The following is a 25,303-nucleotide window of genomic DNA, read 5'->3' as shown; positions in this document are numbered from 1 at the left end:
GCTGCCCTCCACATCTCTCTCCCTGTGTCTGATCTGCTTACTGCCCTCTGCAACCCTCTCCCCATGTATAGTCTGTCTGATCTGCCTGCTGCCTTCTAGATCCCTCTCCCTGCCTGTATTGTTTGATCTACCTGTTGCTCTCTTGATCCCTTTCCCTGTCTACAGTGTCCAATCTGCCTGCTGCCCTTTGCATTTTTCTCCCTGTGTGTAGTGTCTGATCCACCTGCTGCCCTTTCCCTACCTGTAGACAGTCTGATTGTCTTGCCCAAGACTGGCCCCCAAGTGAATGCAGAGCCTTACTCCTGCCAGGCGAATTATTGGATATTTGACTTCATCACCCTGTCTCTACACCTGTATGTCTGTCTGTTCATCACAAATACCTCTTTTTTTCAACTCCTGTCCTCCAGCCTCTTTATTCCATTCAAGAATGTAACACCCAGTTTTCATGATCCACTGAAGAAACAAAATCCTCCCACTGAAATGAATGTCCTATAAACGCCTGAAAAAGTGCTGCTCTTGACAAAAGTTCTCCTAGCCCTTTTGCTCCCTCTAAAGATCTTTGCGGACTTTCAGAGTGATGGCAGATGTAAATAGCTGAGTTCAGTCACCTGAAGGTCAAGGATTGGATCAGCAGACCGTGATGCTATTGACTGAAAGAGAACAGGTACTCTGACAGGTCGAGGCGGTGGAATAGGGAGGGCGGTGAGCCAGAGATCCAGCCATAGGCCTGAATTTTTCGACTGCATTTGCTCTGACACTGATGGCTGGTCCTCTAGAGGAGCTTTGAGCCCTGCACAATCACTCTGCTGCATTAGTTTGTCTTTGTAAAGGGCTGAACAGACAGGATGCAGAGCTCTAAACTATGAGATACAGAAGAAGTGCCCTTAAAAAATACTTTATAGTCTCTTTCCAAAAAAGTTACTCTGGGGACTGCTACTGCTACGCTCACTGTTTTATAGGGTGTTATCTATCTATCTATCTATCTATCTATCTATCTATCTATCTATCTATCTATCTATCTATCTATCTATCTGTCTGTCTGTCTGTCTGTCTGTCTGTCTGTCTGTCTGTCTGTCTGTCTGTCTGTCTGTCTGTCTGTCTGTCCGTCTGTCCGTCTGTCCGTCTGTCCGTCTGTCCGTCTGTCCGTCTGTATATCTAGTAATAATTCTATCATTATATTATTCTCTCTTTTGTTTTAAATATTGTTCTGTATATTCTGTCTGTTCTATCATTCTTTCATATGTTTTTCTTGTTCTATTTATCATTTTTTCATTCTATTTATCATTCTAGTCATCATCTTTCCATTTGATCTATAATTTAGTTTATCTATCTATATATCTATCTATCCATCCGTCCATCCATCCATCCATCCATCCATCCATCCATTCGTCCATCCATCCATCCATCTGTCCATCCATCCATCGTTTTATAGTTCCATCCATTCATCCATCCATCCATCCATCCATCCATCCATCCATCCATCCATCCATCCATCCATCCATCCATTCAATCCATCCAATCCAATCCAATCCAATGCAGTCCATCTATCCAATCCAATCCAATGCAGTCCATCTATCCAATAGTTCTATCTAGCATTCTATATATTATTTCTATCATTATATCCTTCTTTTGTTCTATCTATCAGTCTATCTCTTGTTTTATCTATCATTCTGTCTATCATTATATCATTCTGCTGTTATGTTGTTCTACTGTATCTATCTGTTTATCTATAATTTTATCTGTCGTTATGTCTATTATTATCTCATGTTGTTCTGATGTTCTATCTATCATTATATCATTATGTTGTTCTGTCGTTCTGTCTATCAGTTTATCTATCCTTCTATTTGTTCTATCATTCTATCTGTCTGCGGTCTGTTTTTCATTCTTTCATTCTATTCTATCATTCTATCTATCTATCTGTCCGTCCGTCCATCCGTCCATCCGTCCATCCATCCACTCTGTCTGTCTGTCTGTCTGTCTGTCTGTCTGTCTGTCTGTCTGTCTGTCTGTCTGTCTGTCTGTCTGTCTATCATTCTATTGCTTTATCGATCATTATGTTGCTCTATTGTTCTAACATTCTATCTGTCTATACTTGTATTGTATTGTCATTCTTTTATTTTTCATATTTTGTATGAAATCTATCTATTCTATATCTATATATTGTTCTATCTGACATATCCATTATTCTGTGAGCTATCTATCTGTCTGTCTGTCTGTCTGTCTGTCTGTCTATAACTGACCATTTATCCATCCCCACATTTGTGTATTTTATTTGCATTTGCCAGCTGACTAAATTTTTCTCCCTTTTCTTCCCTCCCATCCCCATGATCCCCTTTTCCCAGATTTACCCCGGGTCTGTGGAGCTCATGCAGGTCACTGAAGAGTTCATCCACATCGTCGGTCTGGGAATGAAAGACTTCCACAGTGCCTACCTGATGACAGGAAACCTGGGTAAGCGAACCACGGAAAACCCTCCCACAACACACTCATCTTGCTGACTCTTCCCGTCAGTTCTGTGTGTTGTCAGTAATTGAGGATAAATGGTGCATGGAGGGGGGCAAACAACTGCCAGTCGATAATGTTAATTAAAATCAAGCCCTTTCCACTTAATGTGCTAAATTCTAATGCAAACAGCCTCGTCTTATTTCAGCTCTGAATAGAGGAGACTGTGTTCGGGCTCAGTAATATCTATCGCAATGTGCTTTGATTTTCATTTTCGGAAAACAGAATCTTTGGCCTCTTATCTGATAGCTTTTTTGTTTCTGTTGGTAAAGCTGTTAAAATATGAACCATGACTCTTACGTTTTCCCATAATCTTCAATTGTCACTCAAAGAATTCCCATTTTAAATATCCACTCATACAAATACGGATTTGCCATCAAGTCATATCAAGAGTCTTTAAAAAAATGCTTTTGCTTCCGTTGGTGGTGAAGCACAGTTCTCTTTATTCGAGCGCACAGAACATTGACCCATGAAATTGCAATCTGCATGAATTGCAGAGCTCAACAAATATGAAATGAACGGATTAGGATGACCTTCCCATTCGTCAGCAGATACAAAGAAGGGTCTATAATGTTTGGAATGGCACTTATACCCATCTATCATTAAAAAAGTAATTCCATTGAAGGGCACCTTTGATATCTTCTTTAATCTTAACTTGTTTTATGTCGCTTGCTGTAAAACATCAGCAAAATGCAATTGATGTGATCATATGTGGAGTACAGCACAATGACATATTCAGATGGTATTATGAGAATGGATGCATGGTTAATAGAAACATTAGACTTGTTTATGTGTGAAACAAAAAACATTTTTTGATTACAAATTAATATAGAGGTTGTAGATATTTTCCACAAACAAATACTTTGTGTCTTGTTGGTTTTTAACCATTTTAAAGAATTCATTTACTACCATTGGCATTCTTGATCTCCCAGAACAGTTAATATAATATTTATTTTAGATGTCCTGAGATTTAAAGATTTTTAAAGGTTAAACATAGTGTTTTCCTGGATGTCCTGTTCCGATCACGTGATCGGAAATCGGGCCCGATCATGCGGTTTCAGACTCCATCAGAATATATATATATATATATATATATACACACACACACAGTTGAAGTCAGAATTATTAAACCCCCTGAATTATTAGCCCCCTTGTTTATTTTTTTCCCTAATTTCTGTTTAACAGAGAGAAGATTTTTTTTAACACATTTATAAACATAATAGTTTTAATAACTGATGTATTTTATTTTTGTAATGATGACAGTAAATAATATTTTACTAGATATTTTTCAAGACACTTTTATACAGCTTAAAGTGACATTTAAAGGCTTAACTAGGTTAATAAGGTTAGCTAGGCAGGTTAGTGTAGCAAGTTATTGTATAATGATGGTTTGTTCTGTAGAATATTGAAAAAAGTAGCTTAAAGGGGCTAATAATCCATTACTTACTTTTTTTAAGTAATACTGCTTTTATTTTAGCCAAATTAAAACAAATAAGACTTTCTCTAGAAGAAAAAATATTATCAGACATACTCATTTTCAAAATTTCCTTGCTCTGTTAAACATCATTTAGGAAATATAAAAAAAAACAACTCAAAGGGAGTTTCTGATATTAACTATATATATATATATATATATATATATATATATATATATATATATATATATATATATATATATATATATATATATATATATATATATATATATATATATATATATATATATATATATATACACACACACACACACACATATATATATATATATATATATATATATATATATATATATATATATATATATATTCACATTATTTTTAACACCTCTATAGTTATGCGGTGGCACAGAGTTACACCTCTTTCTTTACTTCACACAGAAACAGCATTGCTATTGGTTATTGGAATATTGCTATTGGACACTATTGATTAAATGCCTGAGAAGTAGAACACGGAAGCAGCTTGAAGCGAAAAGCGTGAGTGTTTTTTTGTATGCGGTCTGGAGGTATTATAAAGTTGATGACGACAACATTGCCATAGCAAACTGTGAGATATGCAAACTTAGGATTGTCTGCCGGGTATTTTAAGTTGAGGTGCTATTTGTTTTTATATTAGATTTTTTGGTAACACTTTATAATTACACACTTTGAATCATATATTAAGCATAAGCAAATAGTGAATTCATTGTCTGTGAAGTATTAATTCTACATTAATAGACGCTAGTAAGCAGTTTATAAATAAAGCTACAGATTCTGTATTCTTGACTAATAAGCACATTTATAATGTCCTTAATAATTGTGTTTTTATACTTAATTACTTATTAATTGTTCATTACCAAATTCAGTATTGCATTATTTGCAAAGCATTTGTATTTAAGAGTAATTGGTGGCTTTTAGAATCATTCAGAATGAGTTAGTAAATGATTAATAAACTATTCAAATCAACATTTGCATATCTTATTATTCAGCCATATAGTAAAGGTTACTATGGATGCTAATAAATGCTTTATTAACTCAACTTCATGCAGTTTTTTGATCTAATCTAAAGTGAGGACTGTTTATGACCTATAAATTCCTTATAAATGACAATTAAAGGCTTAGTATCAAATAAGAAGTAAATGTTTGCAATCTTATCTAAACAATAACATTACTGTAAACTTTAAAAAATGCTGGATAACAGGAGTGTCAAAATATAACATAAAACTGGATAAAACAACAACAATATAATAATTTAATGAAATATTATGATACAACATTTCAGTGTTATTTAGCAATGTCTAAACTGTACAGTAATTTTATTTTGGTTAAGATTGCAAAGATTTATTTTTCATTTGATACAGTTTCATTTGTGTCTTTTAAATGAATAGAAATTAATGTCAATTATTTACTTTTTTCTTGTTTGGAATATAACTGAGCCTTTAATTGTCATTTATAAGGCATTTACAAAACATAAATAGTCCTCACTTTAGGTCACAAAACTGGATGAAGTTGATATAATAAAACATTTAATAACATACAAATTAACTATTAGTTTGTGCCTGAATAATAAGATATATAAATGTTAATTTGAATAGTCATTAACTTATTCTGAATGATCTTTAAAAACCACTAACTATTCCTTAATAGTTAAATAGCTTGTAAATAATGCAATACTCAAGTCATGAAAAAATAATCATTAGCAATCATTAAACGCACTATACATGAGCTTTTGTATCTGTAGTTATAAACTGCTTACTAATGTTTATTTCATGGCTTTGATTTTATGTGTGTTACCATACTGGTGTTTAGTAGCTTTGTGAATGACACTGAGCACCTTCTATATATTGATACACTTTTCTGCTTGTGGGAAAAGTTGTTTGAGATGAGCATTGGTTCATTATGTAACTTCCTCATCACCACCTGCATATGGGTGTGTTAACGTGTCTAACTGTGTAACAAAAGATGTGTAGATGTTGGTCATTCAAAATACAGACATATTACCTCTATAAATTAATAAAATACGGTAGTTTACCGTAAAAATGAGAATTTACTTCTACATTTTGTACTGTATTTTTAACGGTAAAGTACTGGCAACCAAATCTGCCGTTTTTTATCGTAAATTTTATGGCTTTATTTTTTACAGTGTAGTGTGTAGTTATTATAAAGTGTTACTGATTTTTTTTATATTAAATAAGTATCGGAGTTGGTTTCGGTATCGGTAGATAGTCAAAATCAAATGACTCGCACTCGAGGGCAAAAAAAACCTGATCGGGATGTTCCTAGTCGGGACAACACCTAGAACGGTGCTGTTAGTTAATAAGTTAAGAATATAGCACATTAGAAATAATTTTTGTTATTAATAAACTGTAAAAAATATCTGTAAATGAGCAGTTTTCTGTATTTTGTGATTCATTTTTATTTATTTATTTTTTATTTATGCTTTTGAATTGCATTATGGGACCTAGATCTTTCTTCCAGTAACATTTAAAAAGTGACAATTATTAACATTTGTAATAGTTATAAATTATCTGGGTTGATGTTGAATATTATTGTACAAAAACCTTGAAATAAATTGCCAGTTCATATACATCTTATGCGTTATGTTATTTCAAACTACTAAAATGTCAATAGAGGTCACTTTGTTAAACTGTAGAGTTGAATTTTTTAACATTAAAAATTGTCAGAACTGACATCAAGGTCCCATAATGCAATTCACCACCGTAAATAAAAGGAAAGCACTTGGGAATCTCAAAATGCGGAAACTGTTAATTAAAAGCAGTCAAAATGACTGAATCAGTATTTCTTGTGTTAAATTATGTAATTCATGCATCAACAGTGTATAATGTTATATATATAGTATATATATTTCTGTCTGAAATCCATTTTCTGTACTAATATGCAGTTACTAAAAAAAAGCAGACTGTAATAAATGGCGTTTTGAAGTTGTACATAAAGACGACGGAAGTAAATTTTACACAAATATGCAATCAGGGGCGACGCAGTGGCGCAGTAGGTAGTGCTGTTGCCTCGCAGCAAGAAGGTCGCTGGTTCGAGCCTCGGCTGGGTCAGTTGGCGTTACTGTGTGGAGTTTGCATGTTCTCCCTGTGTTGCGTGGGTTTCCTCCGGGTGCTCCAGTTTCCCCCACAGTCCAAAGACATGTGGTACAGGTGAATTGGGTAGGCTAAAATGTCTGTAGTGTATGAGTGTGTATGGATGTTTCCCAGAGATGGGCATCCGCTGCGTAAAACGTGTGCTGGGTAAGTTGGCGGTTCATTCCGCTGTGTCGACCCCGGATTAATAAAGCGACTAAGCCGAAAAGAAAATGAATGAATGAATGAATGAATTATGCAATCATAAATAGAGTGTTTATTTTCAGTATACAGTGAATTTCCAACAGCAAAGTAAACAAACAAATTAAAAAGCGAGATGAGGCTGCAGATCAAACAGGCTGAAGAGCAGGTTCTAATCATCTCCCGCAGCAGTGATTTATTGAGTGTGTTTCTGTGTGTGTGTGAGTTCCTTCATTTGGTGTTTTTCTGCGCCGCGGTGGGCAACAGTCCTCAGGGAACCAGCCAGGAGGCATCGGCACCTGCGCCCACCTGTAACTAATGAGCTTAATGACTAGATCCTACAGAGGAATAGCAGGCCATTTCTGCCACGTCAAATGACTTCAGTGCAATCTCGGTTAAATGCAGAGGTTAGGCTGTTTACTGGAGCAGGTGACAGGGTCTCTAAACTCATCAGAGCAAATCATGTACACAAATCACTGTCAAATCAAGCGTGTGTAACCAAATAGAATAATCAGCATTATGTTATTATATATATATATATATATATATATATATATATATATATATATATATATATATATATATATATATATATATATATATATATATATATATATATATATAGTTGAAGTCAGAATTATTAGCCCCCCTTTAATTTTTTTTTTTTTTTTTTTTTTCATTTTTTAAATATTTCCCAAATGATGTTTAACAGTGCAAGGAAATTTTCACAGCATGTCTGATGATATTTTTTTCTTCTGGAGAAAGTCTTGTTTGTTTTATTTCGGCTAGAATAAAGGCAGTTTTTAATTTTTTATAAACCATTTTTAGGTCAAAATTATAAGCCCCTTTTAGCAATTTTTTCCCACTGTCTACAGAACAAACCATCATTATACAATAACTTGCCTAATTACACTAACCTGCCTAGTTAACCTAATGATCCTAGTTAAGCCTTTAAATGTCACTTTAAGCTGTATAGAAGTGCCTTGAAAAATATCTAGTAAAATAATATTTACTGTCATCATAGAAAAGATAAAATAAATCAATTATTATAAATGAGTTATTAAAACTGTTATGTTTAGAAATGTGTTAAAAAAAAAAAATCTTCTCTTCGTTAAACAGAAATTGGGGGGAAAAATAAACAGAGGGCTAATAATTCTGACTGCAACTATATATATATATATATATATATATATATATATATATATATATATATAAATCCTGAAAATGCTCAAGACAGCTATATATACTACTCGCACAGCCATTTGAAAATTTTGAAAACTACAGTAACATTAGACGTCACTGTATTTAGTGAGGTATATGAGTACAACACACTGAATATGTATGTTTCACATTTTTACTGCACTTTGCAATACTAATTTATTCACAGCATTGTGCAAAAGAATAAATACACCCTTATTTACAACAAACTCTCTTTGGGTAGAGCTGTGCACAACTGTAAACAATATTGCAGTACATTCTGGAACTGAACCTACAAAATACACAGGGCTGTAAATCATCCATGAAATTGTTCAATTTAGAAGACATTTTCAGGTAAAAAAATATAGAAAATTTTTAATAAAATTTGCTTGACCGATTTTAACAACTAGTTCAACATTTTTGTATGTAATGACTCAAGTAATGAAATGAGGACTGTTATGGGGAAATGAGTTTTATATGGATGACTATTCAGCATTCACAAGTTTAGTTAATTTTGACTGACATGACATAAGCGAATGATAATGTTATAAAACAGCAGAGAGTTGTATGAAAGCAATTGATGCATGTGCAAAAGCATTTAAAAATTGTTGGAAGGAATGAGAAACTGCTACAATGATGTGCACAAATGACTAATTGTTTTGAGAAATGCATTAACTGTTGTGCAAATGTAAATAGTGTTTCAACTGAGAAAAACTGTAATATGAATGGATTATAAAAATGAATGTCTCAGACAACCTGTGCTTGAATAATGTGTTTCGGAGTGATCTTCTAAAGCTGTAAATGAAACTGTGAGATGCAACATCAAAAAGAGGAAGATACCATTTCTGCCACGTCAAAAAATGTCAGTGCAATCTCGCTTAAATGTGAAGGTTAGTCTGTTTACTGGAGAAGACGACCGGGTCTCTCAACTCATCTGAGCAAATCAATGCACACAAATCAATGTCCATTAAACACATTAAAAAAATCAAATTTTAGCTTTAAAGAGCTGCAACTAAGACAAAGTCATTGTTTATACTTACAAGGAAAAAGGAGCCTCTGCAATCAAGGTTATTTGGCTAAAAGCGGACGCAACAGTGTGCCGTGTTGACAGAAGGTATTTATTGTGGTGTCAAGAACGTGCTATAAATTTGGCTGGAAATGATGCTGCAATATCTTACTATGACAGATCATTTTCTGTTGGCTTGGGCAGGCAGCACCGCTTTGTTCTTTTAATCAAAGAGAGCAGACTTTGGCTAAGATGATGTTTAATTTCACTGAAAATAGAAAGGGATTTGACAAAGCTGATGTCTGTCACGGATTGGTCAGGCTCTCACGATCCCCACTCACGAAGATCACCATCACCTGACTTCTAATGAGCACACAGCTGCATCACATTCACGAGCACCAGATAAAAGCACAGCACTCCAGTCGCTCATTGTCCGGGCTCGTCTCGACGAAAGCGGACAACTGAGCGACCACTCAGCGTAGTCATCCTCAGCTAAAACAAACGATTTACTTACCTGTTCTCTTTGTATTCCTCCTAGTCTTCCTGGTCCTCCCGAATCGTCCTGTCTTCCAGTCCTTCCAAGTCTGTGTCATCCTCTGTCAGCTGTATCTGGTGTGTGCTGTCCATCCTCGTGTATTCCTGTTACCCAGCCACGGAGGAAAAGACCCCAACATCATTCCTGATCCTCCTGGCTATCCTTCATGTGCTCCTTGTTGTCATTTAATAAACACCCTAACGTTTCCTTACCTCTGTCTCCTGTCCGCTTCATAACAGAAGCCCGGACCTATAACGACGACAACATGAGCACCCCCGATCACCTTCAAGAGCTGGTGGACCAGTTGAAGCGGATTCTACAGCCACCAGCTCCACTTTCCAACGCACCACCAGCACCGAGCACTTCCGCCTCCACAGTTTCTTCTTCGGCCCTTCCTTCCAGTCCCATGGCCCGACCAGCGCCCTACTCAGGCGGAGCGGGGGAGTGCAATGGTTTTCTGTTACAATGTTCCCTCATATTCGAAATGCAACCTTCTCTATATCCCACAGATAAGTCGAAGATCGCCTACATCGTATCTCTACTCTCTGGACCTGCACTTAAATGGGCTGAGACGATCTGGAACCAAGCCGGGCCGGTCATGAATTCCATCACTACCTTCACGGAGTATTTCAAAGAGGTGTTTGGACGTTCTGATGGGGAAGTAGCCGCTGGAGAGCAGCTGTATCATCTAAAGCAAGGTACTCTATCTACACAGGAATATGCTCTCCGGTTTCGCACTCTAGCAGCTGCAAGTGGATGGAATGAGAGATCGTTGTTGACCACGTACCGGCTCGGCTTGGAACCCACTCTCCGAATCCAACTGGCCACATTAGATGATACAATGGGTCTGGAGAGATTCATCCAACATTCTCTCCGATGTTCCGATCGTCTCCGTTCCTATCAACAGGACACCATCACCCCCTCGTCTGCACTCCTCCAATCGCCTGAGTCAACAGCCTCTCCAGAACCAGAACCCATGATAATAGAGTCTGGAAGACTGACATCAGCGGAACGACAGAGGAGGCTGACCCGGGGTCTGTGTCTATACTGCGGTGTCAGTGGACACACCCGTATGGAGTGTCCCCTTCGTCCCATTCGGACTTCAGTGAGTGTATTCAGTACGAATATTGAACAATGTAAACCACTTACTACCACCGTACAAATAACTACTGCCTCTATTTCTCTCCTTGTCACAGCCCTCATCGACTCCGGGTCAGCAGGGAACTTCATCTCCCAATCCCTCTGTCGTCAACTCCACCTCCGTACTGAGGCGTCCTCGCATATATACCAGATACAACCGATAACCCAGTGCACTCGATCTTCGACCCGTATCCATCGACAATGCGAAGACATCCTTCTTCAAGTGGGGTTGTTACATCAAGAGAGGATTCAATTTCTGGTTCTGGAGGGTGCAAATATGGACATCATTCTAGGGCGCCCGTGGCTGGTGAAGCACGATCCCATCATCTCTTGGGGCACAGGAGAGATAAAGAAATGGGGATCTGGATGTACACCTGCCTGTTTTCCAAATCTCCCTCTTCAAGGTCGGAACCCCATTTCTTTGTTTGCAACATCGGTCGAGAGCCCTCCTGAGAAGCAGTCTATCCACATTCCTAAGGAGTACAGCTCCTTTCATGATGTCTTCTGCCCCAAGAGAGCTTCCCAGCTACCGCCGCATCGGCCATGGGACTGCGCGATCGACCTAGTTCCAGATGCCCAGTTGCCAAGAGGTAGGATCTACCCGCTCTCGCTTCCAGAGAATCAGGCAATGGAAGATTACATAAGGGAAGCTCTGAGTCAGGGGTACATACGTCACTCAAAATCACCAGCCGCCTCAAGCTTCTTCTTTGTGGCCAAGAAGGACGGAGGGCTGCGTCCATGCATCGACTACAGGGTCCTAAATAACGGTACAGTAAAATACCGATATCCCCTTCCTCTGGTACCAGCCGCTTTGGAACAGCTCCGAGAAGCTAAAGTCTTCACTAAATTGGACCTCCGCAGCGCGTATAATCTGATAAGAATACGTGAGGGGGACCAATGGAAGACAGCATTCGTGACCCCTACTGGCCACTATGAATATGAGGTCATGCCTTACGGTCTGGTCAACGCCCCCTCCGTATTCCAAAACTTCATTCATGAAGTCCTCCGGGAGTTTTCTTCACCACTGTGTAATAGTGTACATAGATGACATCCTCATTTACTCCCGGAGTGAGGCCGAACATCGCCAACACGTTGCGGAGGTCCTACACACATTGAGAGAACATCACCTCTACCTCAAAGCGGAGAAATGCTCATTCCACCAGAAGTCGATTCATTTCTTGGGATACATCATTGACCAAACCGGTATACGTATGGATGGGAAGAAAATTGAGGCTGTTCTATCCTGGTCAGAACCCACTTCCATTAAGGAGCTCCAGAGGTTTCTTGGGTTTGCTAACTTTTATAGACGGTTTATCAAGGACTACAGCAGGATTACATCACCTCTCACTAATCTCCTCAAGGGTAAACCCAAAGGACTGGAGTGGACCAAAGAAGCAGCCGCAGCCTTCCGCCTTCTTAAGAAGGAGTTCACAAGGGCCCCACTCCTGACTCATCCTGACCCAAATCTTCCTTTCGTGGTGGAAGTGGACGCATCCACCACCGGCGTCGGGGCAGTATTATCTCAACATCATGATACACCGCCCCGACTGCATCCCTGTGCCTATTTCTCTCGGAAGTTGAGCCCGGCGGAGCAGAATTACAGCATAGGAGACAGGGAGCTTCTAGCAATCAAGCTAGCCTTGGAGGAGTGGCGTCACTGGTTGGAGGGAGCCAAACATCCGTTCCAGGTGATCACAGATCACAAAAACCTCCAATACATCAAAGAGGCCAAGAGACTATGTCCACGTCAAGCCAGATGGTCACTTTCTTCTCACGTTTTGATTTCTCCATTTCCTATCGTCCAGGACCCAAGAATCTAAGAGCAGACGCTCTCTCTCGTTTACACGAGCATCACGATCATGAAGAACTCCCAACGAAGATTCTTCCCGAACACATCTCCATTTGTCCGATCACCTGGAACGCTCCTCCAGTCGTTGCCACTCCGGAAGCCCCTGCTCCGCCGGGATGCCCTCCTCATCGGCAGTTCATACCACCTGAACACCGGGTAGATCTGATCCACTCCTTACATACCTCGCTAGGCACTGGACATCCAGGGATCAACAATACTCTCTCGCTAGTATCCCAACGATTCTGGTGGCCAAACATGGCAAGGGATGTGAGGCAATATGTTCAGGGCTGTAAGGACTGTGCCCAATCCAAGAGCCCACGTCATCTACCCGCTGGAAAGCTCCATCCCTTGCCGATTCCGAACCGTCCCTGGTCACACCTAGGAGTGGACTTTATCACTGACCTCCCTTCGTCAGAAGGTAATACCTGTATTCTAGTCATAGTAGATAGATTCTCAAAGTTTGTCAAACTAATCCCTCTGAAAGGTCTTCCCACAGCCTTTGAAACTGCCGACAATATCTTTAATCAAGTCTTCAGGTCATTTGGTATTCCAGAAGATATTGTGTCGGACAGAGGTCCACAGTTCATCTCACGTCTATGGAAAGCCTTCTTCAAGCTCCTAGGTGTGGCCGTCAGCCTCTCTTCTGGATATCATCCCCAAACCAACGGGCAGACAGAGAGGAAGATTCAGGAGGTGGGACGGTTCCTGAGGACCTTCTGCAGTGGTCACCAGAACTCCTGGAGCCAGTATTTGGGCTGGGCAGAATATGCCCAAAATTCACTGCGGCAACCCTCCACCGGACTCACGCCATTCCAGTGCGTCCTGGGCTTCCAACCACCGCTCTTTCCCTGGGATGGCGAACCATCTGATGTCCCCGCAGTGGATCACTGGTTCCGGGAGAGCGAGAGAGTCTGGGACGAGGCTCATCAACATCTGCAGAGGGCAGTCCGTCGAAGCAAGGTAACCGCCGATAGGAGAAGGTCTGAAGAACCCAGATACACACCCGGACAAAAGGTGTGGCTATCCACCCGGGACATACGCATGCGACTGCCCTCTCGCAAGTTAAGTCCCCGATTTGTTGGTCCCTTCACCATCGTGGAACAGGTTAACCCCGTCACCTACAAACTACAATTACCCTCTCACTACCGTATTCACCCTACATTCCACGTATCACTCCTGAAACCCTATCACGATCCTGTTCTTCCCTCCACAGAGCCTGACCACGAAGAGGAACCCCCTCCTCCACTGCTCCTAGAAGAAGGAGCCGTCTACGCAGTGAAGGAGATCTTGCGTTCCCGACGTCGTGGTGGCCAGTTGGAGTACCTGGTGGACTGGGAAGGGTACGGCCCCGAAGAAAGGACATGGGTTCCCAGAGCTGATATTCTCGATCCTAGTCTCATGGTGGAGTTTCATGAGAGCCACCCTGAGTTCCCAGCGCCTAGAGGCAGAGGGAGACCACCACGGCGTCGGAGGTGTCGGCCCTCAGGAGCGGGCCCTGGGGAGGGGGGTACTGTCACGGATTGGTCAGGCTCTCACGATCCCCACTCACGAAGATCACCATCACCTGACTTCTAATGAGCACACAGCTGCATCACATTCACGAGCACCAGATAAAAGCACAGCACTCCAGTCGCTCATTGTCCGGGCTCGTCTCGACGAAAGCGGACAACTGAGCGACCACTCAGCGTAGTCATCCTCAGCTAAAACAAACGATTTACTTACCTGTTCTCTTTGTATTCCTCCTAGTCTTCCTGGTCCTCCCGAATCGTCCTGTCTTCCAGTCCTTCCAAGTCTGTGTCATCCTCTGTCAGCTGTATCTGGTGTGTGCTGTCCATCCTCGTGTATTCCTGTTACCCAGCCACGGAGGAAAAGACCCCAACATCATTCCTGATCCTCCTGGCTATCCTTCATGTGCTCCTTGTTGTCATTTAATAAACACCCTAACGTTTCCTTACCTCTGTCTCCTGTCCGCTTCATAACAATGTCAAAAATAAGGATTGAATTAATTTATTTTTTTTTTGCAAATATGACCTTTTCTGCGTTTCAGTAAAACCATTTAGTAAATGAATTATATGTGCAAATTATAAATGAATCGAACTAAATCAATGTAATATATCATGAAAATCATTATGATATTTCCATAATTGTTTCAGCTAGTGCCCTATCATTGAGATAGATACTGTTTTTATTGTATTGTATTATTGGATTTGGCTTTAATTTCAGTTTTTTTTATTTTATTTTATTGCTTTATTCCACTTATTGACTAAATGAAAATGATAAATATTTCTGATAAATATAAATTTATTTACTGAATAAATGTACTTTATTTCAAGTATAGCAAAGAATAAGATTTAAATAAATACAACAGTAAAAAGAACAATCCTTTTGTGACAGACAGACAGACAGACAGACAGACAGACAGACAGATAGACAGATAGACAGATAGATAGATAGATAGATAGATAGATAGATAGATAGATAGATAGATAGATAGATAGATAGATGGATGGATAGATGGATGGATAGATAGATAGATAGATAGATAGATAGATAGATAGATAGATAGATAGATAGACAGACAGACAGACAGACAGACAGACAGACAGACAGACAGACAGATAGACAGATAGACAGACAGACAGACAGACAGACAGATAGATAGATAGATAGATAGATAGATAGATAGATAGATAGATAGATAGATAGATAGATAGATAGATAGATAGAATGACAGAACGAGTCATTATTTTGTCTGATGGAAAACTTTAATAAGCTTCCTCGCCTCAGTATCACCTCTGCATTTTAAATTGATGTGGCTGATACTTTGCCTTGTGTTTAAAAAATCTGAGAGCACAGTTGTATAAAAACGCTGATATTGAAGCTGCATAATGAAATTACTGGGTCAAGAGTTCAATCAGGCAATGCCGGTTGAATTCTGAATGCCTTCAATGCAACTTTAGTTAACCCAATGCTCAGAAAGTCTTTCACAATCCATTCCATATAAAAATGGCTGCAACGGATATGCGTTTCAGTATGGTTTTGTGTGATTTGCTAAAGTTTTATGCAGTTGTTATTGTAGAAAAAAAACTGAAAGAGGCATCACGTTGCGACAAGACTATAAGAAACTATTGCAATCACAGGGTTATTTTGTCTGGTCAGTGGCAGAGATTAAAGTGTTTATATATGTCTTTAATAATCATTATGACAATGTTGTCTGTATGTGGTCATGTGTGAACTGACTGAAAAAAGTGAACATTTAATTGGACTATACAAGGTGTTTGTTATAAATAAATGGCATAACCATGCTAATTTAACAATTTCCAACTTAGTTTTAGAGGTCAAAAACTAAATAATAATAATAATAATAATAATAATAATAATAATAATAATAATAATAATAACAATAATAATAATAATAATAATAATAATAATAATAATAATAATAATATTAAAAGTAATAGTAGTAATAATAATAATAATAATAATAGTAATAATAATAATAAAAGTAATAGTAATAAAAGTAATAGTAATAATAATAATAATTATTATTATTATTATTTACAACCTAATCCATAAGTAACATCCATATTTACACAGCCGATAAATGAAGCAGTGCTGCTTCTATGAGCCGAGTGGCCTGTATGGAGGTAAAGATCACTAAAGGGCCTGTAAAATCATGCTGTTTCAGAGCTGAACGTGTGAGCAGCTTCACCCACTGTTGTTCACTTCCACCCCATGAGCTCCTGTGACTAATGCACACACACACACACACACACACACACAGATGCTGGTTCCACACACACCTACACCTCGACACTCACTACCTGCCAATTCTCTTTTCTGCTCCAAAGACCAGTCATGGAGAATTAATGAAGCAATAATTTTCCGGAAAACCACAGCATTGTGAGGTGTATTGTCTTTATAAAATGGTTGCCAGGTAATGCATATATTATAGGCAATATATACAGCAGGGAAATATAAGTATTGAACACGTCATGTTTGTTATTGGGAATAATATTTCTAAAGTAGCTGTTGACATGGAATTGAACCAAATTGTGGTAAAAACTCAAACAAAACAAACATTAAAAAAAATAAAAATTGTATTTTCTATTGGATTCAAGTCAGGTAATTGGCTGGGCCATTCTACGACTTGATTTTCTTTCTCTAAAAGCATTTAAGAGTTTCCTTGGCTGTGTTTTGGATAACTGTCTTGCCGAAATGTCCAGTCTAGGTTCATCTTCATCATCCTGCTAACGTAGATGTTGGACTGAAGCAAATGATATTAATTTACAATGTCTTCTATGTCGATGTATAACTACTGTGAGATTTCAGCTGGGCTTTCACTGCCTTTCTACACCTTCAACAACTTTTTTTCCTGCATCATTTCATTTTATTACACATAACTTAATTTGTAAACCAATTAGGTTTGTTATCTTTTCATAAATGGATTTCTTTGATTGTTACCAACATTTCAAGTCAACGGCACCTTTAGAAATATGTTCTCAGAGAAAAATGGTGACGTGTTCAAAAAATTTTTCCTCGCTGTATATACTACTTTGTAATTTTTGAGATCAGAGTTGTTTGTTTGCAGAAGGAACTGCGCGTGTTATAAAACTAAACTTTAAAAGACTTTGTTATGGCAAATTAAATCCTGGATTTGAAATTGAGGTTTTAAATCGTATGTGGAAATGTCATTTGAACTGAAAATGCATGGAGAATGTGGAATTTACTGTATTGTTTCTAAATTAGATATATTTTTCAAATGTATTTATTTATTTTTATGTATTGATGCAACATATGGGCTTATTTGTTTTATTCTGCGAGAATAAAAGCAGTTTTTAATTTTTTATGAACCATTTTAGGGTCAAAACTATTTGCCCCTTTAAGCAATTTTTTTTTCAACTGTCTACAAAACAAACCATTGATATACAATAACTTGCCTAATTACACTAACCTGCCTAGTTAACCTAATTAACCTAGTTAAGCCTTTAAATGTCACTTTAAGCTGTATAGAAGTGTCTTGAAAAATATCTAGTCAAATATTATTTACTGTCATCATGGCAAAGATAAAATAAATCAGTTATTAGAAATGAGTTATAACAACTGTTATGTTTAGAAATGTGTTGGAAAAATCTTTGCTCCATTAAACGAAATTGGAGAAAAAAAATAAACAAGGGGGGCTAATAATTCTGACTTCAACTGTATATGCTGTACTGCGTATATTATCAAATTTACCATACATTTAGTTAATAAAACTGTAACAGCATTTTTTAGGTATGTGCAAATGGTATACCAAAATATGATATGATAACAGTTATGTCATATTTTGTTATACATCATATTGTGATAACAGTTATGTCATATTTTGTTATACATCATATTGTGATAACAGTTATGTCATATTTTGTTATACATCATATTGTGATAACAGTTATATCATATTTTGTTATACATCATATTGTGATAACAGTTATGTCATATTTTGTTATACATCATATTGTGATAACAGTTATATCATATTTTGGTGTACATCATATTGTGATGACAGTTATATCATATGTCACTGTTGCTTGTTCAAACTACCTGTTTAAAATGAGCGAATTTACTTGTTTTATGTTCAGTCCACTAAAATTTGTGAACCATTAAGTTAACTTAAGCGTTTTGTGTTAGGATAACATGAAGGAATTGTGTTGGTCCAACTACCTGGTTAGGGGATTTGTAGCTCCCAACATGCTTTGCGTGAAATTAAATGAATAAAAGGGAAATGTTGACAATTGAAGTAATCTTAGATGTTTACATTTGTTAGAGTTGTAAAGACTTGCTAGAATTTAATCTTCACTTTAGTTTGAAGATTTAGAAGATTTTCATGTAATGCTTTTAGTTTTGAGATTACCACCTTGCAGAAGCTCCCATGGTTTGGGTGTTGGCAGCTTAATTAGCAAAAATGCAGTTTGTTGCTTTGCTCAGTGAGCACTAACTGTCCTAAAACTAGTTCTGAGATCAGTCTCAATCAAGAGACTTCGAAATATACAGCACATAATAGACATTCATGATATTATCAGACCTTTGAGTTTAAGTTAAATAAAAATACAAATGTATTTAAACTTTTATTTGATAAAATCATGTTGGACCAACTCAATTGCATTTAATTGTGTAAATATTTTTTTAAGTTAGTGCTAAACAAATTTATTGAATGGAAATCCTGCACTTAATTAAATTGAGTTTATCTAATAAGTTATTTTCTGAGTATTCATTTACTATTTACTACATAATTATGCTATTTTTTTATTTCTATGTACATTTAATTCCTATGTTCTTCATATTCAATTAACCAGTTATTCAAACACTCAGTTGAAGTTTTATGTAATGTCCTTTTTATTATTTTGACTGTTTTGAATTCATACAAATATGTTTATTACTTAAAAATACGTTTATGAAATCTGATGTGGAATTGTCATTTGAATTGGATATTCATGGGGAATATAGGATTTACTGTATTGTTTCTAATTTACATTTATTTTTTAAATCTGCTGTAGTTCTAATGGTGTAACGATGCATTGTTATGAATGTATTTCTGCCGAATAGCAATATTATGTATTGATGCAGCATAAGCTACTGCAAAAATAATTAGCATATATGCTGTATTGTGTATATAGTGTTATGATATTCAGAATACATTTTAAATGTCAATTATCATTTGTTAGTTAATAAAATGCAACAGCGGTTTTTTCTAGGTATTTGCAAATATTATAGTATCGTACCATTAATATTATTTAGCAGTTATCAGATCATATTACTGTGAAACATTCAATTTACATTCCTATATATTACATTCAATATTATTTTTATTTCTATGTACACTAGTTATTTTCTTCATATGCATTTAATCATTTAATTAAATAATTCAGTTAAATCCTAATAATTAATACAGAAAATATGTTTATTTAGTTTATAAAAGCTAAATAGTTGAGAAAAATATGGAAAATGACATTATATTAAATAAATAGCTTTGATTCTTCAACATTATTGATGTAATTATGTATGTTTTTTATACAACCCTTGAATGATGATGTGTACTAATGTGTGCTTCTCTTTTCTTTTTTTGTGATTATTATTAGTTACCAGCATACAGAGGCTGCCTGCGGTATCTGTGATGACAGACATTAATTTCCCCATGAAGGGCCGGAAAGGGATGGTTGACTGGGCCAGAAACTCAGAAGACAAAGTCGTCATTCCTAAAGGACTCTTTGTACCCCAGGCAGCAGGTAACTGTACTGTACTGTACATCTTATGTCAAATACAGTGAGGCTATGTTAACTAGATTATGACAGCCAACTTTCATTAAACGTGTTATAATTATGTTTCGTTCTGGCAAGTAGTGAATCTCAAACCACAGGATTTTGAGGAATCCAGGATAAAAATGTAGTTGATAGATTCTTGTTATTATTGTAGAGTCTAAAATTACGTTAATTAACAGCTTTAGAGATGACATCTGAGATGAAGCTTTTTACTATGTGAAAGGAAACGTATTCAAAGCAAGTCACTGATAGGATAAATTAAAATGACAGCTTTTCATGGGATATTAAAATACATCATGTACTGCACACTAAAACTGATTTGAACAAATGTCATGTCAGAGACAAACCAAAACAGGTTTTACTACTGTTTATGTCATCCGGTGTTATAATAATTCTAAAAATCTTGTCAGACATATTATAACAAAGTCAGGCATACTTTTTTAACAAGAATCAACTGATGACAAAGTAAAATGCTTTGAAAATCAATGTGCAGCCTTAAAATAATGAATTGTCATTGTAATGTATGTGTATATATTATTTACTCTATTATATGTTATTAGATATGTATCTATCCTTCAAACAACCTGTTTGTTAATATATAATTTTGTTAAAGACATTTGCAATAATTTTAAATATTATAGAATTGTGTACGATCACTTGTTCTTTAAAATATTTTAATAATTGCTGATCAGATGTTTTTTTGCATAATTATATCCGTTACGCTCCTATATTTCACCCATATTTTTGACATCATATTTGCACAGGAGTTATTAAAGTAGCATTAAAGACTTCAGAATCAGTAAATAAACCATTTTCCATATTTTGTTATTCATGGATTTTTTCCATTTATTTTTGCTTTTGAATTGCATTATAGGGCCTGATTTTCCACCAACAACTTTTCAAGTTGAAAAGATTAAAAAAGCGACTTTTAAAGAGTTTTAATAAGTATTAAGTGATATATTGTCTGTGTTTGTGTTGGAAATTAAATGACAAAAGCCTGGTAATAAGCAGCCAGTATTTTCTTTTTGTTATTTTGCAGACTTATATTATTTCTTATACATGATATTTTTTTCTTATACATTATATTGAAAATATTTATATTCAAAATACTAAAATGAAAACAAATTTAATAAAAGTCACTCTATATCAAACGTAGACAGAGGAGAGATCAAGGTTCCATAATGCAATTCTTAACTGTAAATGAACTGAAAACATTAATGAATCACAAAATACGGAACCTGTAATAAACGGGTATTTTTGACAGTGTAAATTTATTAATGTTTGTAAATTTAGTTTGATCCAAAATGGTACATTTCATCAAAGAACCTTCATCAAAAAATATTGATAATTCTTACTATTTAATTTTCAAGTGGAATATAATAAAGTTAAAGGTCATATGAACTCATTTTTTGTACGTTTACCTGTACACCAATAGACAATATTCTGATTAAGAGTCTACCATGTAAACAATAATTAATTGAATCCGATTAAGGTCATAATCGAACTAAACAGAAATCGAATTAAGACATGTGTAGTAGGCAGATTTTAGTCACTTTATTGAAGTGCAGTACAGACATGTAAACAAATTAATCAAACAATTACTGTCGTGTAGGATTTTCACCGCATTTTGCGACAGTATAGTCTATACACACACGGCTGTTTGACACTATTCTCTGCACCTACCGAGTCAGTAAAGGACCGCAGGCACACTCTCTGCAAAATGCTGAGGTTTATTCCCACATGGCGTGCAGAATAAAAAATTAATAAAACAACACTCTTCCAGCAGTTCATACTCTCATCCAATATTTCGTTTGTCAGCAGTTTGAGACCTCTGCCTTAAGACTAACATATTGATAATAAGACCTAAAAAAGTTTAGAATTTTGATTTCACGTGGTCTTTAATGGTAATTTAACACTGAACAGTTCATTTAAAGTCCACAAGAACCGGAAGCTGTTTTTGTTGCTGTTATTGTGACACAGTTCCGAAATGGAATATTAAATGAGAAAACAGTGGGCATGGCTTGTTTTTTCTACTGCGAGCTGATTGGATGAAGTAAAGTAGGCGTTTCATTCAGAACACCTTCTGCTCAACATTTCTGTTTGTTATCAAAACTGACAGTTGGAGGGGCGTGGTTAAGTATGTTAGCCACGCCCAATACTTCAGACAATTTAACTTAAAAAAAAACGGAAGTGCATTTTCAGATTCCAATTAAAGATTATAAGGGCAAACATAAGGGCAAACTTTTTTTTTTTCTTAATAACATGGACAGATGAATTCTTGATCACAAAACTAGCAATGTGAGCTAACAAAATCATATGGTTAGTTTTGATTTCATTTGTACTTTAAGTTAGGTTTTTATCACTCTGTTAAAGCTTATTAAAGTCAACATAGTCACAATATTTAATATTTATATTTAACAATATTTTTATTTATATTTAATTTATATTAAATTAAAACTTAAATGTATTGATAATAAATTTAGATTTAAAAATTTCAGTTGCCATAAAAAGTATCCAATTACATTTTTTTTACATACATTTTTTTCCACACAATATTTTATATTTAAAGATTACATTTTACGTTCTCATTATAAAGCAATACAAAATAATACCAATTATGTATCATCAATGAGATTTCAAAGTTATGTAATCGGTACCACGTGATTGTGTTCAAATTTCAACGCAGTGACATGGTGTGACCGTTTAATGGAATCGCTTTAAGATTACAAGATTATATGTCAACCGCTTGCTATTTGGCTGTTTTAGAGGAGACTGCACTCTGTCGACCACATCAATTCAGATGACACAGCACTCGCCGGATCCTCTCAAACAATGATAGTAAAAGAGAGCTGAGCTCCAGCGCACCACACTATTTACTTAATTAGGGTGATCAGTCTTATCTGAAGTGTATCAAAGGGAAGTAATGAAGGATTGATTTAATACATAACTCACTCCAGCTCGCCTTCTGCTTGACTGGAGGGCTGTACCGAGCTGTTTGAACCCAGATTAGCCTTCCTGTCGGCAGAAAAGACCTTTGCCTTTTAGTTATCAATAACCTTGCTGGTATAGTCTAATCTAGCTCTTGATTCATTATTGGCAGGAAATTTATGATGGATTAGCTGTCGGTAATTTTGTTTGGCAAGATAGCTGATATTGAATGAGTATTTTGCAGGTTTGGAGGTTAATTAATTCCTGGAGCTTTGAAAAAATAAATCTGTTTCATTTGCTTTGTATTAAAAGATTTGCACATGGAAAAGGAAGTTATTAAAGTGGGACACTGGGGGAATAAATACTGATTTTTCATGCATCTGTGAATTTAGAGATTTTGAGCTTTTCATGAAGTGTGTTTTTTCTTCACGTTGAGATTTTGGGCTTTTGGGCTTTTCATAAAGTGTTTTCATTTTTTCAGCTTGAGATTTTGGGCTTTTCATGAAGTGCTTTTTCAGTTTCTTGAGCGTTTCTTTTGATGCGCTTGATCAGTTTGTGTCTGTAGATTTCAATTGTTATAGGTTGTTTTCTCACAATACGGTTTTCTACTGCACTGAGACCAAAAATATGAGCTGAGAAAAACACATTCTATCTATCTATCTATCTATCTATCTATCTATCTATCTATCTATCTATCTATCTATCTATCTATCTATCTATCTATCTATCTATCTATCTGTCTATCTGTCTATCTGTCTATCTGTCTGTCTCTCTGTCTGTCCATCCATCCATCCATCCATCCATCCATCCATCCATCCATCCATCCTTCCATCCATCAATCATTCTGTTGTTCTGTCTATCAGTCTATTGTTCTGTTTATTCTATCATTCTATTTGTCTATCTATCTGCTGTCTTTCTATTGTTCTATTATTCTATTCTATCGTTCTTCCTGACATCTATCTATCTGTCTGTCAGACGGTCCATTTGTCCTTTCCTCTGCCCCTCCATCCATCCATTTATCCATCTATCCATCCACCCGTCCCTCCGTTCGTCTGTCCATCCATCCATCATTATGTCTATTATTATATCATGTTTTTCTGATGTTCTATCTATCGTTATATCATTATGCTGTTCTATCAGTTTATCTATCCTTCTATTCGTTCTATCATTCTATCTGTCTAGCTGTCTGCTGTCTGTTTTTCATTCTTTCATTCGATCTATCTATCTATCTATCTATCTATCTATCTATCTATCTATCTATCTATCTATCTATCTATCTATCTATCTATCTATCTATCTATCTGTCTATCTGTCTATCTGTCTATCTGTCTGTCTCTCTGTCTGTCCATCCATCCATCCATCCATCCATCCATCCATCCATCCATCCTTCCATCCATCAATCATTCTGTTGTTCTGTCTATCAGTCTATTGTTCTGTTTATTCTATCATTCTATTTGTCTATCTATCTGCTGTCTTTCTATTGTTCTATTATTCTATTCTATCGTTCTTCCTGACATCTATCTATCTGTCTGTCAGACGGTCCATTTGTCCTTTCCTCTGCCCCTCCATCCATCCATTTATCCATCTATCCATCCACCCGTCCCTCCGTTCGTCTGTCCATCCATCCATCATTATGTCTATTATTATATCATGTTTTTCTGATGTTCTATCTATCGTTATATCATTATGCTGTTCTATCAGTTTATCTATCCTTCTATTCGTTCTATCATTCTATCTGTCTAGCTGTCTGCTGTCTGTTTTTCATTCTTTCATTCGATCTATCTATCTATCTATCTATCTATCTATCTATCTATCTATCTATCTATCTATCTATCTATCTATCTATCTATCTATCTATCTATCTATCTATCTATCTATCTATCTATCTATCTATCTATCTGTCTATCTGTCTATCTGTCTGTCTCTCTGTCTGTCCATCCATCCATCCATCCATCCATCCATCCATCCATCCATCCATCCTTCCATCCATCAATCATTCTGTTGTTCTGTCTATCAGTCTATTGTTCTGTTTATTCTATCATTCTATTTGTCTATCTATCTGCTGTCTTTCTATTGTTCTATT

At 36.3% G+C, this 25,303-nt stretch overlaps 1 protein-coding gene across 1 annotated transcript in view; it reads left to right on the top strand.

Annotated features, from left to right (window-relative positions):
* Nucleotides 1–25,303, top strand: part of adgrb3 (adhesion G protein-coupled receptor B3) — a 368,994-nt gene that overhangs the window by 208,873 nt on the left and 134,818 nt on the right. Inside the window, exons 12-13 of the mRNA XM_056470574.1 lie at nucleotides 2,343–2,451; nucleotides 20,113–20,259. Coding sequence (XP_056326549.1) covers nucleotides 2,343–2,451; nucleotides 20,113–20,259 — 256 coding nt within the window. The remainder of the gene's footprint in view (nucleotides 1–2,342; nucleotides 2,452–20,112; nucleotides 20,260–25,303) is intronic.

This window comes from Danio aesculapii, chromosome 13 (genome assembly GCF_903798145.1).
Source record: "Danio aesculapii chromosome 13, fDanAes4.1, whole genome shotgun sequence".
Lineage (NCBI taxonomy): Eukaryota > Metazoa > Chordata > Actinopteri > Cypriniformes > Danionidae > Danio > Danio aesculapii.
Note: the sequence above shows the minus strand (reverse complement) of the source record. Positions and strands in the feature narration are given on the sequence as shown.